Here is a 20,910-nt window from a genome sequence, read left to right as displayed (position 1 = left end):
TATACAAAAACAAAAAAAAAAAGATTATTAAAATATCCTAATCATAAATAGTCATTTTTAAATTGATATTTGATTTAAATCTTTTGTGATCTATATAAATATATAAATATATAATATATATATATATATATATATATATATATATATATATATATATATATTATATATTTTCACAATTATTTAAAATTTTTATGTTCCATAAGTATATTTTCTTTGAAGTATAATGAATATTGAATTAATTATTTTAAATTGATTTTACACAAGTATAAAAGTTTATATGTATATGTATATACATATAACATATGTGATAGTATTGATTGAAACGAGAATAAAGTTTCTGGAAAAACCTAAAGTATTAAAAATATCTATATATTTAATATTTTAGGAAAACAAGAGAAATAAAAAATATATGAATTTAAAAATCAGATATGAGTTATTGATGAAATAAAGTTAATTTTTAATAATAAGCATTTTTAATGTAAGAATTATGTTGACTTTAAATCATGTTGCCATCTATTGGTAAAAATAAATATTTGGTACTCGTATTACCCTCGTCGGGTAAAAGTAGGAATAAGTCACGTGACCTATAAAGGTTAGATCTTCCAACGTCATTCGTAAAATGACGTTATGTCTCGTTCAAATTGTGTATTTGATTTTCCTATTTTTCTTCGTTAAAAGATAATATTTTATAAAAAAATGTGTTTTAATTGATTAATAAGTGTATAAAATTTGAAAATTAAAAGTTTTTTATAGACAAAGTGCGAATAGTTATTGGGAATCTAAGAAAGTCGATCAAATTGTCAAATTCTGATTGAAATATGTGTGAAAGGATATTGTTTGGTCGGTAGTGTGTTCGATGCACGAAGAAAAGGACGAGATTTATTAGTCATAAGGTACACATTTTTATCCATAACATAATTTTACTCACGCAATAAAAACTTTTACATAATAATGTCGTATCACGTAGTAATAGTTTCATTTAGGTATATCGGTCATGCAACGATACGATTTTCTCTTGCGTTATATTTGTTTGTAACAATTTATAATTATATTTACCGCCATTTAAAGACGATTATGCTTCTGGTGGTTTCGAGTGCATATTTTTCTTTTTATTTTTTTTCCGCTACAAGCTTGTAATTGTTCACAAGCCGTACATGCTCACTGTAAATTGTACGGCGTACAGCGATCGACCTTAATGTATAGAAATCGTGATCCTTCGTGAACGCATAGCGGCGAACAGGCACGCGCACGCCACCGCATTTCTATCGAATACTTCATTGGTACATTTAAAAACGTAATTTATAAAACATTATATGAATAATTTTATATATATACTTCTTTAATTAAAGCTATCTTTTCTTTTTTTTTTTTATCTTTAATGGAATTTTACAAATAATTGTGCAATTTCAAGAAATAAATTGCATCATAAATACAGTGGGTCCTCAATTAACAGAGTTAATTTTTCAAAATACTTTAATTATTTGAATCAAAAACATGCCATATGTCATCATAATCATAATTAGAAACATGTGTTATGCTCTTATCTTGTGGAATCTAGAAATATTTGTTTTTCCATAGTTAAAAAGCACCAATATTGCGAAGTGATTTCTACTCTGATGTCTACTTTCAATATTTATTTATATTTCTTTAACAATTTCTATTTCTCGATTAAGTTGAAGTTCCACCGTTGCTATATTAATATTCCTTTTGTTAGAAAGCGTAAACTTATAAGTTATCGATAAAGGGAGGGAAGAATTGTATCTTTCTCTCTTTTTCTTTCTTTTTTCTCTCTCTCTTTTTTTTTTTCTTTTTTTTTCTTTTTCTTTTTTTTTTAACAGTAGCTATTACTCGAAAATATCGTTAAAATATTACAACCTTTCGATATATTCTACATTTTTACGGAACAACTCGCGGAGATTAGAGATTGATATGGATCACCGATAAGATTAAGTGCATCCATAGCTTGAAAAGAAAAAAAAAAAAAAATGGCGCGCGTGTGCGCGCGCATGACTGCAGCCGCGCGCGCGTGAATGTGAATCTTACTTATACATATATATACGTAAAATTATTTCTCATTATACTGATGCGTATCTAGACTTTTGTTCCGTTACGAACGTTATTTAGAATATTATTTCAATGAGCAAGTAACTAGGAGAGCCTCTGTTTTATTTACTCCTTTTTTCTTTTTTTTTTTTTTTTTTACCAACTCTTTTTCCCTCTTTTTTTCTTACTTTTTTTTTTTTTTTTTTTTTTCTTTTAAATCTTCTTTAACAAAACGACACGAACGCGAGGACACGCTTATGTCCCTTTAATATGTCCCTTTCTCGGCAGTTAGCACGAGTAATACTCCAATTCTGATGTAATATGATTTTGTGTTTATAATTTATAAGTTCTACGATCGAACACTTACACTCTAATTTTTTTTCCCTATTGCATCTTCATTTTCTCCCTCACATTCTCTCTCTCTCTCTCACTCATGTTCTCTTATTTACCATTCTTTCTCATCTCTCTTTCTCTCTCTCTCTCTCTTTCTCTCTATCTTTCTCTCCCCCTCTCTTTCTTTCTTCGATTTTTCTATCGTTTATTTACAATATATCGTTTCGCCTCGAATCGCGCTCGTTGGATGTCAGTTTCACGTTTCGTGAAACTACGATTGATGAGAAGAAACTGTAACTGTAATAGCTATCGATGGAAATATACGAAAAGATTGCTGCAGCGGACGAAAGTGAAGCACGGTGCACGACGAAACGCTTGCGAACGAACGGAAATTAATTCCCCGCTGGTAGAGTGAAATATCCGCTATATAATTGAAGAATATCGTATAAAATCAATATTTACCGACTAACTAACTGAGAATTCAGTTTGCTTCAGAAATGATTTATTTGTTTAAAATGTTAATGTTACCGTTAGTTTTATCACTATAAATATTTAATACGATAATATATGACTTTCTCAGTTTAATTCTACCAGTCGAGAATTTATTCGCGATATAAATATATATATTGTATCGCGAGAAGAGCGTTTTCAACTCTTGCAAAACAATCGAACGAAAATTGGCTATCTCTCTTATTGAATATCGTCTCTCGATAATATGTATATATAGTCGAAACCCATATAAGCTTTTATTAGTAGGCATCGCGTGGGGGGGAAGGAATAGATTTCATAGCATCGACCTATGAAAATAGATCGTGATCTCCCTTGGCAAAGATGCTCGGTGAAAATATTAGAAGTCGAAGATCGAGAGACATTGATAATTCGATTTATGCGATTCGCGTAACACGACGGTTATAATGTTTGCTCGTCGGCTTGTTGTTGCGCAACAAAGAGGATCAACAGTTAATGCTGTTAGAATGGCGTTTAAAAGGGAACGAAAATAGAAAGGAGAGCGATGGAATGCGAGCAACGAAGAGAAACAGGTTTTTGAAAAGTATCAAAAGGTGCTTTTTTTCTTTTCTTTTCTTTTTTTTTTCTTTTTTTTTTCGTTGAATTTCGCTTTTCGTGTATTCTTTGGTCTCTTTAGATTAGTATTATATTATAAATTGCTCTCGTTTCCTTCCTTCCACTGGTATTCAGTGAACATCAAGATAGAATTTCTTTTCTCTTTCAACAAAGTTTCCATTTGTACCGTATAATTTAATCGTGATAATAATTCTTTTCTAATTATAATACGCGGCGTTTGTCGATATTTATTCGTTGAAAGGGTGGGAGTTGTTGTTTCTTTAATGGACAATTGCTTTTCTATGGAACGTATCAATGATAATTGAGCTGATATTTACGTTACGTTTTTCGTCGACTATTCATTTTATTACAAAAAACGATTTTCTTAACATGGCGCACGGATAATGGTGTTAAATTAAGGGCGTTATCTGCCCGCTTTTCTTTTCCTCCTTTTATTCTCTCTATAATTTAATTTAATTTAATTTTTAAACGGAAATTCACCAATTCGCCAATCGATTCTATTTCTTCTAAAATGGGAAAAATGATTATTTTTTTGTGGTCGTGGTTGCAAAATACGAGATACTTGGGGGTGGATATCGAGGCACCCGCGTTATCTATCTCTACAAAAACTTTTTTCATCCGTTTTTTCTTATTCTCTTTTTCTTCCTCGTCCTAATTTTTTTCTTCTCTTTTCTCTTAATTCTCTTTCGAGGAACAGGAACTTCCGCAATAAAATACGGAATCACGGAGAGATACTCTCGCACATGTGCGGTATACACATTCTTTCACGGATTCTCCCCATTAAATCAGCCATACGCTCTCGGATTCTATTAAGTCTACGCTATTGTACGTGTATATGTATGTATATTCGCTATTGCTAGTACATATACGCCCCTGTCGTGCAAAATGTAACACAATGTCCTCTCTCTTCCCTCATATCTTTCCTCCTTTCGTAGAATCGTGGCGCATTACAGCCACAGTAAAAGTGATTTTGTTTTTTAATAGTTTTCTTTTTTTTTTCTTTTCTTCTTTTTCAGGTAATATAGGTAAATACCTATATCTACCCAAGTGCTGGTATATGTATATTTTTATATATATATTTATAATTAATTTTATATATATATATATATATATGTTTATGTATGTGTCTATGTGCGTGTATAGTGTTATGTATGTATGTATGTATATGTACATGTACTATGTCAATTGTTTGCTCGATACATGTAGATGTGAATGTGTCTACATTCTCTTCTTCTTAACGATCGTAAGAATACGTTTCTAATGCAGTTAATGCGTTATTAAATAGAATTTTAGAATTTGATACTCTTCTCAAGAAAGTTCTCCATAATCGTCGTAATTTCCTTTTTAATTTTTCGATCATCTACGCAATTCTCTCGATAGTTCGATATTCTCTTCTCGTTCTTCGATCGTCAGAATCGAACATGTTCCCCACAATTGTATCCTATATATGTATATAGAAGTTCGTTTATCTTTCTTTGTAGAAGAGAGGTTCGATTCGAAGGGGTTTCGAATTTTTCAAGCGGATTCTACGTGCCAAATTCCGCGGAAGATTCTGGCAGCGAACGAAATTGCAAAGTTGCGTAATACGCGAAGCGAGACACGCTTCCTCGTTGATCAGAGGAACAGAAATATACCGTTCTCGGTCGAGCACTCTTCTTAGCAGCTATTTACCAGCTGCTAATATCCGTTCGAGATTTTCTAAACTCGAATCCCTCTTGAAAATAATAGAGGTTGAATGAAGTTTTCGTTTCGCGTTCAACATGATCCAATTTTTAATATTAATTTTCGATATTATAATTCCCGATTTATATATTATTCGCCTGTATAACGAACAGTTAATTTGCCTAAAAGAAACTATTCCGTTTTCTTTACGACGCCGTTAAAACGAGGAACCATTTAGATCGTAAAAATGATTTACCATCCACGGGAACGCTCGAACGAAAAAGCGAAAGCAACGTGAGAGCAAAGCTAAAATTAAAGCATAAATATTCAATAGTTGTTCGAGTCTAATGTAACCCATCTTATTAATATTCATCAATTATATTTCGCACTGTTTCTTACTTCTTTTTCTTTTTTTTTTTCTCTTCTTCAAATCTGTTTTAACGTGCTATGAGCGATATTAAAACAAGTATATTTATTTGTATATATATATATAACATTGAGTTTAAAAACCAAGGGTTGAGCAACGAGTTATAACGTTATTCGCGGTTTCCTTTCTCCAATTTTCGTAATGTCTTCCCCTCCCCTTCTCCTAAATTAAAAGATTGTTGGCTACTAAATCAATTCGATCAATGTGTGTTTGTGTATGTATGTGTATGTGTGTGTGTGTAGTCAGACACGCCCAATGATGCATATATATATATATATATGTGTGTGTGTATATATTCGTAAACCCGGCGGTGTTAATTTTATTTTGAGCAGGATGATACAAATTGTTCAATTGTTCCTTTTTTTTTTTTTTATCTTCGGCTATTCCTCGAGAAACGGGCTATGGGAACGGATACAGGTTACAAAACACGTACGTAGTTTGAACACGTTATTCTCTTATTTTTTTTTTCTTTTTTTTTTTTTTTCGTTTATCTGTTCGAAGATATACAGATCGGCCTATAACGATCGATAAGATATATATTTTTTTTTGTTTTTTTTTTTTGAGATCGAGAGATGTTTCGTCGTGTTTCGCGAGATCGTTTCAAATTGCGCGCGTTTCGTCCCGTGCGTCGACGCGAGCAGCGAGAAATGGCGGCGTGGTGCAGCGAACCGCGCGGATTCGATTCGTCGTGAAATCGAATCGTTTCGTTTGCAACGAAAATACAATGGGAGAAACGTTGCTCCTGAGTATTCTCCTGCTATCGATCGATCGTCGAACCATAAAAAAAAAAAAAAAAAAAAAATAGGGTAGTTTTTCAACACCCCCGTACATCGGATTTAGATTTTTCCAATTCCTCAGTTTAGCATTTTTCTTCTTCTCCTTCTTATCATTAATCTTTTCTCTTCCTTCTCCCTTTTCTAATTCCTTCGATTTTTCCTCGTCGACTGTGGAACGTCTCTCTTTTTTTTTTTTTTTTTTTTTTTTTTCCCCCACGTGCATCTCGCCACGATTGACTAAAACGTATATTGCAATATGAAGTTGGCAGTTTTCGTTACATCGCGATTTGAACTCACATGGTCTTGTCGTGTGCACGCTCGTGGCTTTGGTTTTTTTTTTTTTTTTTTTTTTTTTCCCTTTCACGAAGACGACCATCATGAACGAGCCACGATGCTCCTCACAGGCGATCTAAAAATCTCTCCCCCCTTGGTCGTTCTATTAGAAAATATCTTTGCGCTCTCGATAGGAACATTTTTTTCTTTTTTCTTCCCCCACATGCTTTTCCTCCCCCTCTTCCCCCGACTGTCGGTCAAACAATGAGAAACAAGATCAATGCCACGTCTTTTTTGCATTGTATATATATATATATGTATGTATGTATGTATATATACGAGAAACAACGATTGGTTACGAAATGAAAAAAAGAATTCCGAAGCGCACGCCGATTGAGGAGCTTCTTCGTTTTTGAGCAATTACGCGTTTCCCGAACTTGTGTGTAACGAGCGACGTTCAGCTCGAACGATCGTCCGAGATCAATGAGAAATCAATGCTTGCTTCACTACGTTATTATTTTTTTAGAATTCGTTTTCGATCTTGCGGTCGATCGTTCGGCAATTCCGCGACGAATTTTCTCTTTCTGAAAGAAAGACGCGGGAAAAAAAAAATCGCGAGAACACGTTTCGTGCGTTTCGTGGGTGATGATACGTGGGTACGATGGTCGTCTTCGTGTTTTTATTTTTTTTCTTTTTTTTTTTCTCCCCTTTTTCTTTTTCTTCTTTTCACTTTTTGTGCACGATTCTCGATCGATTCGTCGATTTTTGGAAAATACTCTCGTTCGCCGCGTATCAATCATTCCGTTTACCATTTCCTTCCGTGTATGAATTATAAATATTCTCTCTCTCTCTCTCTCTCTTTCTCATTCTCTCTCTCTCTTTCTCTCTCTCTTTCTCACCGTCTTCCTCTCTTTCACACTGATTTTACATTTTATTCCAAATTAATTTCATTCAATCACCGAACGAACGAACGAACGAACGAACATACGTACGTACGTAATCTTGCTTCTTTCGATCTTTCCTTTCGTGCCTCCAGTCTCTACATTTTTTTTTTTTATTTTTCCCCTATACTTTTAAAAGTGATTTACCTAAATATGTGCGAACAGTCACATTCTCGTGTGCACTACAATTTGCGTATATATATTTATATATATATAATATGTATATATATATATATATGTATATATATAATATGTATATATATATATTACTTCGCAGTAGGTACTCTCTCTGTTTTTTTTTTCTTTCTTTTTTCTTTTCTTTTCTTTTTTTTTTCTCTTTTTTTTTTTTCTCTCTTTTACTTTAACGAATACAATCGCTCTGTGTATAAAACTCGTTATATTTACAGATGTATCGATTTTTTGTATAGGTTTATTAATAGGTTTCTTCTCTTTCTCTCCCCCCCTTTTCTTCATTAATTTTTTTTCTTTTTCTTCTTTTTTTTCTTATTTTTAATATTTTTCGGTTTTTCCCTTCTCTCTCTTTTTTTTTCCTTTTTCTTTTTTCTCTTTTTTTTTTTTTCTCTTTTTTACAATCTCGTCCTCGCCTCGTTCGAGCGCCGAGATATATCCGCGCGCGCGTCGATGGTGCTCGACTGGTGATTAAACGACGTCGTCTCATTTCTCGGTAATATATATATAATAATATACGCGGTAATTATTTATATCTATATATATATATCTATATATATATATATATACATGTAGGTGATCATCGATAACGCGAGTCTCGTTTTCATTCTTTTTCCGTTTTCTTTCGCACTTTTTCTTTCTTTCTTTCTTTTTTGTTTCTTTGCGCGTCTTGCCAGAGATCGTCGTAAATATCTTATTCATCTTTAAAACGTTTATATATATAATATATATATATATATAATAGTATAAATAATAATAATAATAATAATAATAATAGCAATAATTATTAATAAAATAATTAACAGTAATAATAATAATAATTGACCGTGGTCGGTTTCGGAGGAACTGGCGCGCGATTTTCAAGGCAATATATATATCAACACGTGCTTCAACGTGATACAAGTGTGCTCATCGATAACGAGGGTCAAGGAATTGTTACTTAATTTATCTTCTATCAGTTTTCGAGGCGTTTCAAAAAGAATACCTTAAAAAGATTCCAAGAGCAACACGTTTCGATTATGTTTAACTTACCAATTGTTGAATCAATAACAAATTTTTAATAATCTCGTCGAGTAGCTCGTTCGACAATATTGAAAATGTATTCGTTTTTTTATATTCGTTTTCATTCTATCTTACAATTCATTTTTTATAGAAATTTTTATAGGAATATCGATCACGATATCGAATCCCTCTCCATGTTATCACGACATAATTTCGTCTCTCGATTATTGTAATAACTTTGATTGTTATTATATTCTCCCATTCATAGGGAGAATTGGAAAAAGAGGGGGGAAAGAAAAAAAGAAGAGAAAAGAAAGAAGGAAAAAAAAAGAAGAGACGAAGAAAAAGACGAAGAACGATCATCAACTGAAACTTCTTTTCGTTATTATAACTCGCTTAGCCTAACTACCTATTATAGCTAGCTATCTATCGGAAGAGCCCCTTATCCTCCTCCACCTCCTCAACCATTGGACGTGCCAGTTCCTCGTGTGCACACGGCTCATAGATTAAACGTAAACAATAGGCACACGCGTACATACGTTATATACAAACAACGTGGGTATGCACGGATGCATACGCGATGCATATGTATATATACGTATGGATAGATGCATATTTAGAGACACTATTTAGTATATCACAACGATAAAAAACGCTATTCCCTTTCCCTTCCTTTCTCGCTATAATAGAGAGAGAGACTCGAGATAACAGATGTATATCGGTTGTAATATAAATTGCGTAATAATAATAATAATGATAATAATAATAATAATAATAATAATGCTTCCGGTGGGGCGGACGTGGAAGTATCGTCGATATACTTACAATTATCATTGATAAAATACAGTGCAGAACGAAGAGACGAACGAGGGTTAAGAAGGTTAATTCTTCGTCCCGTTCCAATCACTCCGAAATGGTATCGATTCGTCCCTTTTCTCCGTCCTCCCCGCGAGTAGTAGTACTTGTGTGTTTGCCTCCCCCCTCCCTCTTCTTCGTATTCGAAAACGTAATCGGATCGAAAAAGAAATCGTCGCCTATTTACTATCTACATTCTCTACAAACGGAACGCAACAAACGACGAGCGCGTTTGTCGATGATAAATAACGACAAACGATCCGAGGGACTGCGTTTGTCATCGGTTGCCATCGGTCCAGGTGGGTGGGTGGAACGGGGCGGCCAAATACGAAAATATTCTAATCCCTCGGCCATACTTCTTCTTCCGCGTATTTCGAGGGGGATGGCGATCCCAAGGAGATCCTCGAGCAAGATTACCTACTTTTATAAAGAATTCTCCTCGCAGAGTACCAAAGCAAGAAGCTCCTTATTAAATGCACAATGAGCAAGAGCGTCTGGAAAACGGATTGTTTGGCGATTGTGAGGAGAAGAGCGGTGTGGGGAGAGAGGAAGGGAAGAGAGAGAGAGAGAGGTAGAGTCGGGAGGGAGAGATCGAATGTGCGAGGGAGGAGGAGGAGGGATAGAGGGAGGGTGGGTTGGGCGTGTCAGTTGGTCGATATCCTGAATGGCAAACTTCCACGACCCAGTCTGCAGCCAGCAACCACGCTGGAACAGACGAAAGTAGGAGTAGAGGGAAAGAGGGACGAGGGGTGAGAGACAGACACCGGTAGACCGGGGAACAGGAATGAATCAAGGAGGAAAGGGAGAATGGGATATGCGTGTGTGCGCGCCGTCAGAAAGGAAAAAGAGGGAAGGGCGTACAGAGAGAAAGAGAGAGAGAGAGAAGGGTGAATAGAAAAAAACGCCAAGCATGGAGTATCCAAAAGACGGAAGTAGAACGGCATACAATTGGCGTTAATTAACTCGGCAAAAAGCTGTACTGGCGGCGGAACAGCTAGCAGGGAGAAGACGAAGGGCCTCTCAAACGGGAGGACCGGTGTACGTGTGTTTCGAAAAAACTAATCCACGCGCCGAGTATGATGAATGCGATCGCGGCTTGTTTCCCTCCCTGTGTGTGCCACGCTTTATGCGCGGCGCCTCGTATTCCCGTCGCGACAATCCTCTCGCAATTTCTCGCTTCGTTCTTTTCCCCCCTCGATACGAGGACGTCACGCGGAGGAATTCGAACGGGGCTCGCATTCACGTATAATAACTTGTGAAGCGACTCGCACAATTTAGAAGGACCATTAGAATAGGAGAAACGATTCAAAGGATTCGCCGTCTCTCTCTCTCTCTTTCCTCGAGAATTCTCTTCCCTTCCGCTTTTCTCATCCCATCCTTCAGTCGTTCCCCTCGCTCGCGTGCCGCTAAAAAACGGAACGAGGAGCATTTATCTTTCTCGATCCTTCCTCTCCGTTCAATCAAATGACGAGAGAAGAAAATTTCGATTCGGCCTCCTTCGGGCGCATCTCCCCTCGGGCCGAGGGTTGAAAAACTCGCACAAAAATGAACAAATCGTTTACGTTTTCCGATTATCGATTGCGCCATCGATAGAGGAGACAGATCTCTACGTGTACAACATACTCGCGATCCCTACGATGGTTCGACGATTTTAGTTTATACACGGGTACAGTTACTAAAAACTCGCGCTCCCCCTTTCCTCTCCCTCCCTTCCCCCACGTTTGAGCCACGTACACGAACAACGTACGGAGGTCTCTACGCGCGCGCCGCGACGTTTTCGAACGGAAGTTACACGATTCCGAGGGAGGTTATTATCCGCGGTCGTGAAGAAGTGACGGAAATATAAAAGTCGCTTCGCCCGACGAGTTCTATAAATGGTAAAAAAGTGGTATAAAATGAAACGGACACACATAATGTTCGTGGCAATAAAAAAGACATTCGAGAAAACAGCTCTACCTCGAAATGATGCGACTCGCGGTCGAAATAAGTTGTGTCCCCACCCCCCTTTCCGCCCGTCGAGCTGAGGTCGACCACGTCCACGTCCTACGTACTATGGATGCTACTGGATTTCGCCGTTTCGCCCTCTCCTCCCCCCTCCTCGATCGATCCTCTTCTTCCTGGCTCGCGACGGAGGCGGAGGATCGATCGTGTCCTTTTTTTTTTTTTTTTCTCTTCATCAAGCGTGGACGCTTCGAGGATTCGTCGACGCGCGGATAATCGTGTACGTGTAATTACTTACTTGTAATTTAATATAATATGCACGTCCGTATATATATATATATGTATATATATATATACGTACGCGATCCACGTATCTACACGCACACGTTTTGTTTTACGCGTCTCCTTACGTGGCGTACGTAATAGTATTATTTATTAGAACGTGTTTATTTGTTAATAACGGATTTATTTAAGTCGCACCAGTCTCCGGTAGTGAACCGTTTTTTTTTCTTCTTTTTTTTTTTTCTTTTTCTTTGTTATTATTATTTTTTTTTCTTTTTTCTTTCTTTCTTTCTTCGTCTTCGTTCGAAATAAAAATTGTTTTTTTTTCCCCCTCCTCTTTCCTTCTCTTTTCGTGCACGTGCGCTGGCGCTCGTAGAATACACACACACACACACACGCATGGAGGCACACGTACGCGTATACAGACATACGGGCAAGAACAATACAAGCACACAAAGGCACGCACTTGTACACGTAGGACAGTGGCGCGCGCGCGCACACACATACACGCGGATTCTCACACGCAGATACTCTCAGATATCACGCGATTATTCCTTTCTTCTCTTCTCTGCATCACATGTACACTCGAGCGCCATTCGAGCCGACGATCGTTGAATATCTCGATCGACTCGTTTATTAATTTATTTTTTTCTTCTTCTTAGAATTTCACCGTTCTCCGTTACTCGATTCGTCGTAATCGAGCTCCTTATTTTTTTTTTTACTTCTTCTTACTTGTTTAGTTAATTTCTTTTTTTTCTTTTCTTTCTTTTTACTATGTATATATATATATATATTTATTTATTTATTTATATTTATATTTATATGTATGTATATATGTATGTATATAATGGTGGCTAAATTGACAAGTGTTTATATCGAAGTTTATATTCTCTTCTTTCTTTTTTTTCTTTTTTTTCTCTTTAAAGACCTAGGTACCTAGACTGGCAATGTTTAAAGTATGCACGGTTCTTTTTTTAGTTTTTCGAATTCTTTACTTTTCTCCCTTCTTGTCCTCGAACTCCGTAATTCCCTCTCGTTCCTCCATCTTCCATCTGCCACCATGTTTCCCCAACTTTCGATTTCTCGCGTATCTCGTGGATGATTATATTCGTATTCACGTTCACGTGGTGATTCGAAAACAAAAAAAAAAAAAGACACGGGGGGAGACGAGAAATCAGCGACGAGAATAAGATCCGAGCATCGCGTCGCAGGCGAAATTTACGAGATTGAAGAACGTCACAGGAGTAGTAGTAGTAGTAGTAGTAGTAGTCACAGCGCGTTTTAGTCGTCCAACCGGTCTGACCAGCGACCGTCTCTAACCCCTTACTCGAGGCCGGTTTCTGCTCGCCCATTTTCCTCCCGATCCGACACTTTTCATTTTCGCACTGTGTCGCGGAACAGTGTCCCCCCAGTCGGATCGATCGACCGCTAACTTTCACTCCCCTCCCTCCCTTCCATCCATCCTCCTTATTTTTCACGCAGAGTTCCACTCGCGTCGATCCAACCGCGGCTACGTTACCGGTCTCATCGTTGTACAAGTTTATCCAACTTCGCTCGACTTCTTGCGAACGAAGCGATCACAGTTCGCGGCCGGATCCTTGCCTCGATCCCCCCTTTCGTCTCCATCCCCCAATTTTCTCCACAACTTTTCGTAACTGTGTTTAACCGCACTGTCTCTCGTCCGCGCCCTCTTCGCTTATTTCGCCTCCTCGAGAAGCACGAGATCGTCCGCCACGACGTCGCTGATGTGCAGGTAGATGATCCAGTACATTAGGTTGAAACAGACGAAGCATACCGGAAACACGATGCGGGAGTATTTATCGATATCCGATGGCGTCATACCTGGTATGAGAAAGAAGAGAGAGGAAAAAAAAAAGCACAGTTTTTATGTTATAATCAGAGGAGGAAGGAGAAGCATATATTTCTAAATACATCGATGTTTTTTTACTTCCTGCCGGAAAGTAATAACAAAGTTCTAATTTAATCATTACTCTTGAAGATTTTTATAATATCACGAAAAATCATGTTTACATTTTCCTGTGTAAATACATCGATGTCTTGACTCGAAATAATAATTGTATCAATTTTCGAACAAAGCTAATTTATCATTACTCTTTTTATCGGAAGATTTATATTTTCAAATTGAACAACAATAATTGGAAACAATCGTAGAGTTTCAAAGGAATTTGTACCCGTACCGTAAAGCTTGTTGATATCCTTCCCAGGATGGATAAGATGCTGCGGCGCCGGCGCTGCCTCCTCGTCAGCCCGCCCGTTTATAGTGTTCTCGAGCGTTCCACCCTTGCTGTGTGCCTTCGGGTCGTGGACCTTGAACCGCACCTCCTGGACAACACGGGACCACTTACAAGAGACACGGCAGTTCGTGGTGGGGTGTCCTTTTTCGAGGAGAACCCCTTACTTTGGTAGATTGGCATGCGACATCGAGGATGGGCAAACGCGTGCACTACCACGATTTTTTTCACGATCCTTAACTTTCTCTCTACCACTCACCTTTGATATTCTTCGCCCCCCTCCCTGTTTCTGAACGTTCGTCGTGTTTGGATTTAATCACGTTTGGAAAGAAAGGAAAAAGAGGAAAGGGAAATGAGGAGGATGATATTGTTCTATTCGTGTTTTTATTCTACGTCTCATTTTCTTTCTTTCTTTCTTTCTCCCTTTGCTATTTTTTTTTATCTCCTCTCATAAGCCATAAAAACCGAGGCGGATGAAATGAGCCGGCTCGTTCCTGTTTATAGCGCGGCACGTGCTCTCTCACAACGTGTCAAAGAAACGTAATAATTAATCCGGTTGGGAATTAATTAAAACGTCTTATCCTGGCGGCATTTTTTATGCGGCGCGATGGCACCGCAATGCCATCCATCCGTCACCGCCTTCCCACTACAACCTTCTTTCTCTCCCTCCTTTCCATTCCCTCTCTCCGCTCCCTTTAATATTTTTCGTTCTCGTTTCACAATCCCCGAGATTAAAAGGAAAATTTATAGTGCATCGCATGTCCGGGCACTGCGAACCACGCCGACCGGCACAACACGACCGAATGGGAATTCATTTCGCAGAACCTTTTAGCTTTTGACCTTTCGCGGTTCACTCGTTTTTCGAGCGAGAGCAAAAGGAGAGAAAAAGAAAAAAAAGGAGAATATTTCGTTTTTCCATACCTCTCTGTTTTTCTTTCTTTTTTTTTTTTTTCGTCGGTTCGAAAATGAAAAATCGAACGATCGAATCTTCCCGTCAAAACGCGTAACAACTATATATATATATTCGATACTATTTCGATCGAGTTTTTCGCATAAATGTGAAAAGAAAGAAAGGAAAGAAAATTCGGAAAAATAACGATGCAAGACGAAAGGCTAACTCTAAGCGCTAAGAGATATCTACTCTAAATTTATTTACTATTTCTTTATTTTTTTTTTCTTTTTATCCAATTCGATAAAAGTTCTAGTTCTCTTAGAAAAAAATACTAATTCTAATCGGAAAGAAAGACGAATGGGGGCAGGGCAAGTTGGCCGATTTTACACTCACAGTTTGCTTAGGCGCGTGATCGCCGTGATCACCGGGCACCCCTGGCGGGCCTGGGTTCTCCCTCGCCGTCTTCATACTCTCCGCGATTTTTTGGAACCGGTTCTTCCTCATTTGAATCCTCTTTGCCATGTAGCCCACCGTCGCGTATTCTATGAAAACACACGGGGGAATGGGAATAATTAGAGAGATCGTCTCGATTATAGATCGTATCCTTCTCCTTCCATTGAAAAGAAACTTAAACCTATGGTAACAACGAAAAGAAATCTCATCGTCGATTTCTCGAAAGAACAGAGAAATACCACGGTTTTGATATTTTCAGAATGATGATGATACCTCCTTTCTACATCTGATACAAAAGTAATATAGAATTGCAAATATAATACAACTTTGTTAAGTGCATTCCTGCAGCTTTTCTTTTTCTTTTGATCCATTGGAATCACGATTAGAAGAGAATTAGAAGCTTCACTTACCGAGCAACGAGGCGAACACCATGACGAAACATGTGCCCAGGTAAACGTCGATCGACTTGACGTAGGAGATTTTCGGTAACGCCGCGTTCGTCGACGACATTAGGGTGGTCATGGTGAGCACGGTGGTCACTCCGAGGGCGACCCGAGCGGGGGTCGCGTTACGGTTCAGCCAAAAGCTCACCCACGATATAATGACGATCAAGCCCGATGGTATGTAGATTTGAATCAGGTAGTAGCCCATCGACCGTACGAACTGGATCTCGCAGGCCAGCCGCGAATAATTTCCTACGATTAAAAGATCGACAGTTAGGATTAGGGGGGACGGAGAGGCGCCACGAAATGTCTCTTCCCGTTCCTTTCTTTCTTTCCTCCTTCGTTTCATTTCACGTCTCCCTCTTTCACTCTTTCGTCTTTTCATTTTACACTTCCCTCTTCTATATATGTATCTCTCTCTTTCTCCACCGGCCCCTTCTTTCTTCTTCATCTCGTCTCTTTCTCTTCCTCTCTCTTTCCCTCTCGTCGTTCTCCACCCGTCTGATGGAGAATCCTCGTTGAAGTTTCGGCGGGAGAAAAGAAGGGAAGGGAAAAATCGTTGCCCTCTTCTTCTTATTCCGGGAAGAACGAGAAACGGACACCGCGGTTCACGATTCCGATTATCGAGGAAAGCGCACGAAAGATCAGGTTGTTCGCGTGATGCGTCAACGTGTCTTCGAACGAAAGGATATTATTAAGCTTTGAAGAGAGAGAAGGAGGGAGGAGGAGGAAGAGGATTCGTTGGAAGATTTGTTAGAGAAATCTCTTCAACTGCTACACGTTATACGGATAAGAGTTCGCGCTTGGAATCACGATATCTAAAAAAAAAAATTTCCCTCTCAATTTTCCCCGACCAGGTCGCGAGAAAGAGAGAGATATCGATCGATCGATCGACGAATTTACGCAGAGCAATAACTGTTCTCTTCAAGCGACATCGTGGCTGCGGACATCGGATAGCGCAAAACGTGTCTCTCCACCTTGCCCATACCGTTAAAAGCGAGGGTCGAATTATTTATTTATATATATGTGTTATATTATTATTTTTTGGTTGTTGGTGGGGGTGGGGTTCTATTCATACGTTACCGGTAGTTAGACTAATCTCCATGGCTCGTTGGCGGTGACCAAGGACCTTGAACTGAGGCAGGGAGACCTCGTTGCTGACACCGACGCTGTTCGGTCCCTCGTTCCACTTGTACCGGATGTCCCTCATCGTGTATCCGACTGAAAAAATAGAGAGACCCCCCGCGGTTGGTACGTACCTTCGCGGAAGCCCTCAAACGCGTTTCAGCTCCGAGGGGGCCTCCACTTACCTCGCACCCCCGTCAAAAAACCCCAACAAGTCCGCTCTCTTTTTTTTTTTTTTTGCTTCCTCTTTTCTTTTCCCTTTCTAACATACGTGCGTTTCTCTCTTTTTTTTTTTTGCAAAGCTTTTAGCAAGCTTCGATCTCCGTTTCCATTCTTCTCTCTTTCTCTCTTTCGTTCTTTCTATCTATCTGTCCCTCTCTCTCTTCCGTTCGTTCTTCGTGCCTCTTTCTTTCTTTCTTTCTTTCTTTCTTTCACGAGAGAATTCAACGGGGGAGTGATAATAATCCCCATTCAAGGGGGATCGAAAAGGAGTTGCGTGCAAGCGTTAATTTAATTCAGTTTCTTTGTTGCGAGTTTTTTTTATCATTCCTCTCTCTCGATTTTTCGAGAGACCGTCATCGTCATTGTCATCGTCGTCGTCGTGGTGTCGGTTTGATTCTGATGTATCTGGTGGATGATTTCGTCGGAGATTGACTCGGTACTATTTTCCATAACGATTTTTCATATATATATATATATATATATATATATATATATATATATATATATATATATATACAAAGATCGTTATAAGAGAGAATGAAATAGTACGTCGTCTACCTCGGACTCGGATGATAAAACGGGGAACTCGAAGAGGAAGAAATGGATACGTAATGATCGGGAGAGTTCGTCTTCGTCCTTAAGTTCCGTGGTTTCGATGAGGTTGATTGATTGGTCGATCGGTCGATTGGTCGAATGAGTTAGCCCCGGGGACGGGTTTCGTCCTAACCTCTTCCTCGATCGATAAGTGTTCACGGTATAAGGCAACACGGTGATCGGTGCATATCGGTGCGAAGAAAACCAGAACCAAAAAAAAAGAAAAGAAATAGATAAATTAAAAAAAGATAAAAAAAGAAGAAGAAAAAGGAAAGAAGGATAGATCTGAAAAAAAGAGTATAAACGTATGTATTATATACACGTACAGAAAGAAATGTACAGGAATGAAGATAAAAGAGGAAATAAAAAGAAAGAAACAAAAGAAACAGGAAACAGCTCCACACACATATCGAACTTGTATATATATATATATATATAAAACGGCGTGTGACAATATAATATGTTACAACAAGTCAAATAAAATTATTCATAATCATCTGCGCGAGCCTCTTCTTGACCAAGTTCAGAAGGAAGAACTAATAAGAGGGGGATATCTACCTGTAGATAGGTGTATGGTTGAATGTCGTTGCCTGTGACCGAGCACGCGAAACTGCGGTAGTTCCACCTCGTTCGAGATGCCGACCGACTGTAGGCCGGCGTTCCATTTGTACCGAATATCGCGCATTGTGTATCCAACTGCCGGGAGAACAAGAACACAAATATCTTCGCTCTAACATACAATAATTAGACACTCAAGTTTTGTGTGATAGATATTATAAAAAAGGACTTGTATCAGATCTCGGGAGATCATGGATGTTACCATAGAGGGAGGAAGGGTTAAAAACCAAGAGAGGAGGGTTGGTATCAGAAGGGGTAAAGAAGGAGATATAGATAGAAGCAAAACAATTTCATCCAGCACCCTAAACCGTTCCCTCGGCTACTCTACATCGTTTGCTGTGCGAACAAATTTTCCCTTCTTTTTCCACTTGTTCTGGATCGGCTTAAGGTGCTCGTTTATGCGCTGCGAAAAATCGAGCTAGGCGAAATATATAATTTGAAACAATCGTCGTAACGATGATCATCGTAAACGATAATATTTTCGTGTGCAGCGTATATGTATTAAATATATATATATATATTTATTCCAGCTTTTTATGGACCCATGAAAACTAATCTTTCCTCCGAATTTGTTTAACAATCTCGCATATATCTCAATAATCCTTGATTTTTCCATGCGTCCATGATATTTTCTCGCAAAAATAAAAAAAAGAACGGGCACGGTACACGAGTCATCGAGGCCACGCGTCATTACTTTCGAAGATAATAATCAAAAAGGATAATTTATTACGACGAGGGGAGGCGTTGGATTCGATTTGAAATCGGATCGAATTTTCCACGATCGATCGATCGGAATTCGCACCTATATTTATACTCCTCTCGCTAATTCCTCGCCTCGCGGCCTCGAGCGCGCGCATACCGGGCCGAGAAACATTCCTCCGTAACTGAATCTTAGGTGATTACGATCGTTACACCGCATTCCAGGCACCAAAGTGGCATTCCATCGCGGCTACGGCCACATTGCGCGAACATCGGCGAAACGTGGATTAAGCGATATCCGACGACCCGGCCATTCGGAGATTAACTGCTTTTGTTTTTGGAGCACGGAAATACTATCGCCGTATCCCCGTTTCCGTTTGCTCATTTTCGCTCGGCAAATTCCCTCGCCCGTAATTCCGACCGACCGGCGAAATGTTTCCCCCAGATTTATCTGCTCGCGACTCCGGCGTGTGCCGATTGCCAGCCCTGATTCCGACGTCTCTCCCATCCCTCGACACGAGCCTCGTTAACATTCAACGGCTCCCCTTTGAAACGGAAGAAACCGTGTAATTTAATTGATGCTAATTTCAAACTATCGATCCTCCCTCTTTTTCCCTCCTCGATTGAAATTTCCCCGGTTTTTTAGTATCGTGTTTTTCGGTTTATTATTTCGGTTTTTTTTTCAAAAAAATAAAAAAGAAGGAATTTAAATCGGTTTTGCTTTTCAAAGGATATCTCGCTTTTGTCAATGCGTGAAAAAAAAAATGATCCATTTTGTAATTATTTCCTCAAACCGTGTTTGTACAAAGCCTCGGTCAAATTTGAAAAATTCGTTCATCCACGTGTAATTTCGAAAATATTTTTCGCCGATGTTCATCGCGATCGCGTAATTAATCGTTAATTATATTATAGGTATACACACACACGTAATAAATATATAAATAATCGAAGAAATAGATAAAAAAAAAAATAATGGGATCTTTCTCTCGTTCCCCCTACCAAAACAATTGTCCTGGATTGGGTTAACGTTAAGCGTTTTACGAGGTCCAAAAGGGAGGTGCGGAGGGAGGAAGAGGGAGGAGCGGTGAAGAGGGGAGGATTGCGGCAACATTAGCAAAGAGTAATAACCATATGGGATGGTGGTGGCGGTGGCGGTGGCGGTAACCAAGTTTGGATCGTATAAGACGATAAGTGGAGAGTGTATAAAGTAGATATTTTAGATATGGAGAAGCGAAGGGGGGGAAAAAAAAGAAAAAGAAAAAAAAGGAGAAAGAAAAAAAAAAGTCTCGTGCCACTCGCATGCTGCGGGGGATTTGCGGGAGGGTGGATTTCGGGCGGGCGCTCCCTTCGCGCGTATACACGCGCAGAGAGTTGACAGAGAGAGAGACACACACATGCATCAGCGTATACAATCGCATGCTCCGTGCCACGTACGTAATTTTGTACGTGTATCATGCCCGATGCCGCATGCTTTGTGCTTTACCAGTGACACGAATTCTGAACACGAAATTTAACTTCTTTTTTTTTTTTCTTCACTCCCTTCCTTCCCCATTCGAATTACGTTCGCAACGTAAACGCGATCGAATCTCGCTCGATCAATTTCTAATCTAATAATTCCCATCTCGTGAAAAAGGATTCTCACTTTCGAAACGAGCCAATTATCCAAATATCGGACAAGATAAAGAAAAAATATTCGAGAATTACTTTTTCGAGCCGGACCCTGCTCCCTTGTCCCTTCCTTCTAATTAAGTTTTAGATTAAGATTTTAATATCGCGTAACGAAAACGGATATTCTAAAAATTTCG

At 38.7% G+C, this 20,910-nt stretch overlaps 1 protein-coding gene across 16 annotated transcripts in view; it reads right to left on the bottom strand.

The window, feature by feature from the left end:
• Nucleotides 1–6,508: 6,508 nt before the first annotated feature.
• Nucleotides 6,509–20,910, bottom strand: part of LOC406124 (gamma-aminobutyric acid receptor subunit beta) — an 86,682-nt gene continuing 72,280 nt past the window's right edge. For 3 of the 16 annotated variants that reach the window (XM_006565096.3, XM_006565095.3, XM_026441999.1), the window contains 6 exons: nucleotides 18,347–18,484; nucleotides 16,931–17,068; nucleotides 15,815–16,099; nucleotides 15,345–15,493; nucleotides 14,006–14,168; nucleotides 6,509–13,649 (listed from right to left, as the gene is read on the bottom strand). In XM_006565096.3, coding sequence (XP_006565159.1) covers nucleotides 13,504–13,649; nucleotides 14,006–14,168; nucleotides 15,345–15,493; nucleotides 15,815–16,099; nucleotides 16,931–17,068; nucleotides 18,347–18,484 — 1,019 coding nt within the window. In that variant the 3' untranslated portion in view covers nucleotides 6,509–13,503. The remainder of the gene's footprint in view (nucleotides 13,650–14,005; nucleotides 14,169–15,344; nucleotides 15,494–15,814; nucleotides 16,100–16,930; nucleotides 17,069–18,346; nucleotides 18,485–20,910) is intronic. The other 13 variants (XM_001120292.5, XM_006565097.3, XM_006565098.3 and 10 more) reach the window with 12 other exon arrangements.

Source organism: Apis mellifera, linkage group LG7 (genome assembly GCF_003254395.2).
Source record: "Apis mellifera strain DH4 linkage group LG7, Amel_HAv3.1, whole genome shotgun sequence".
Taxonomy (NCBI): domain Eukaryota; kingdom Metazoa; phylum Arthropoda; class Insecta; order Hymenoptera; family Apidae; genus Apis; species Apis mellifera.
This window is presented reverse-complemented; position numbering and strand designations above follow the sequence as displayed.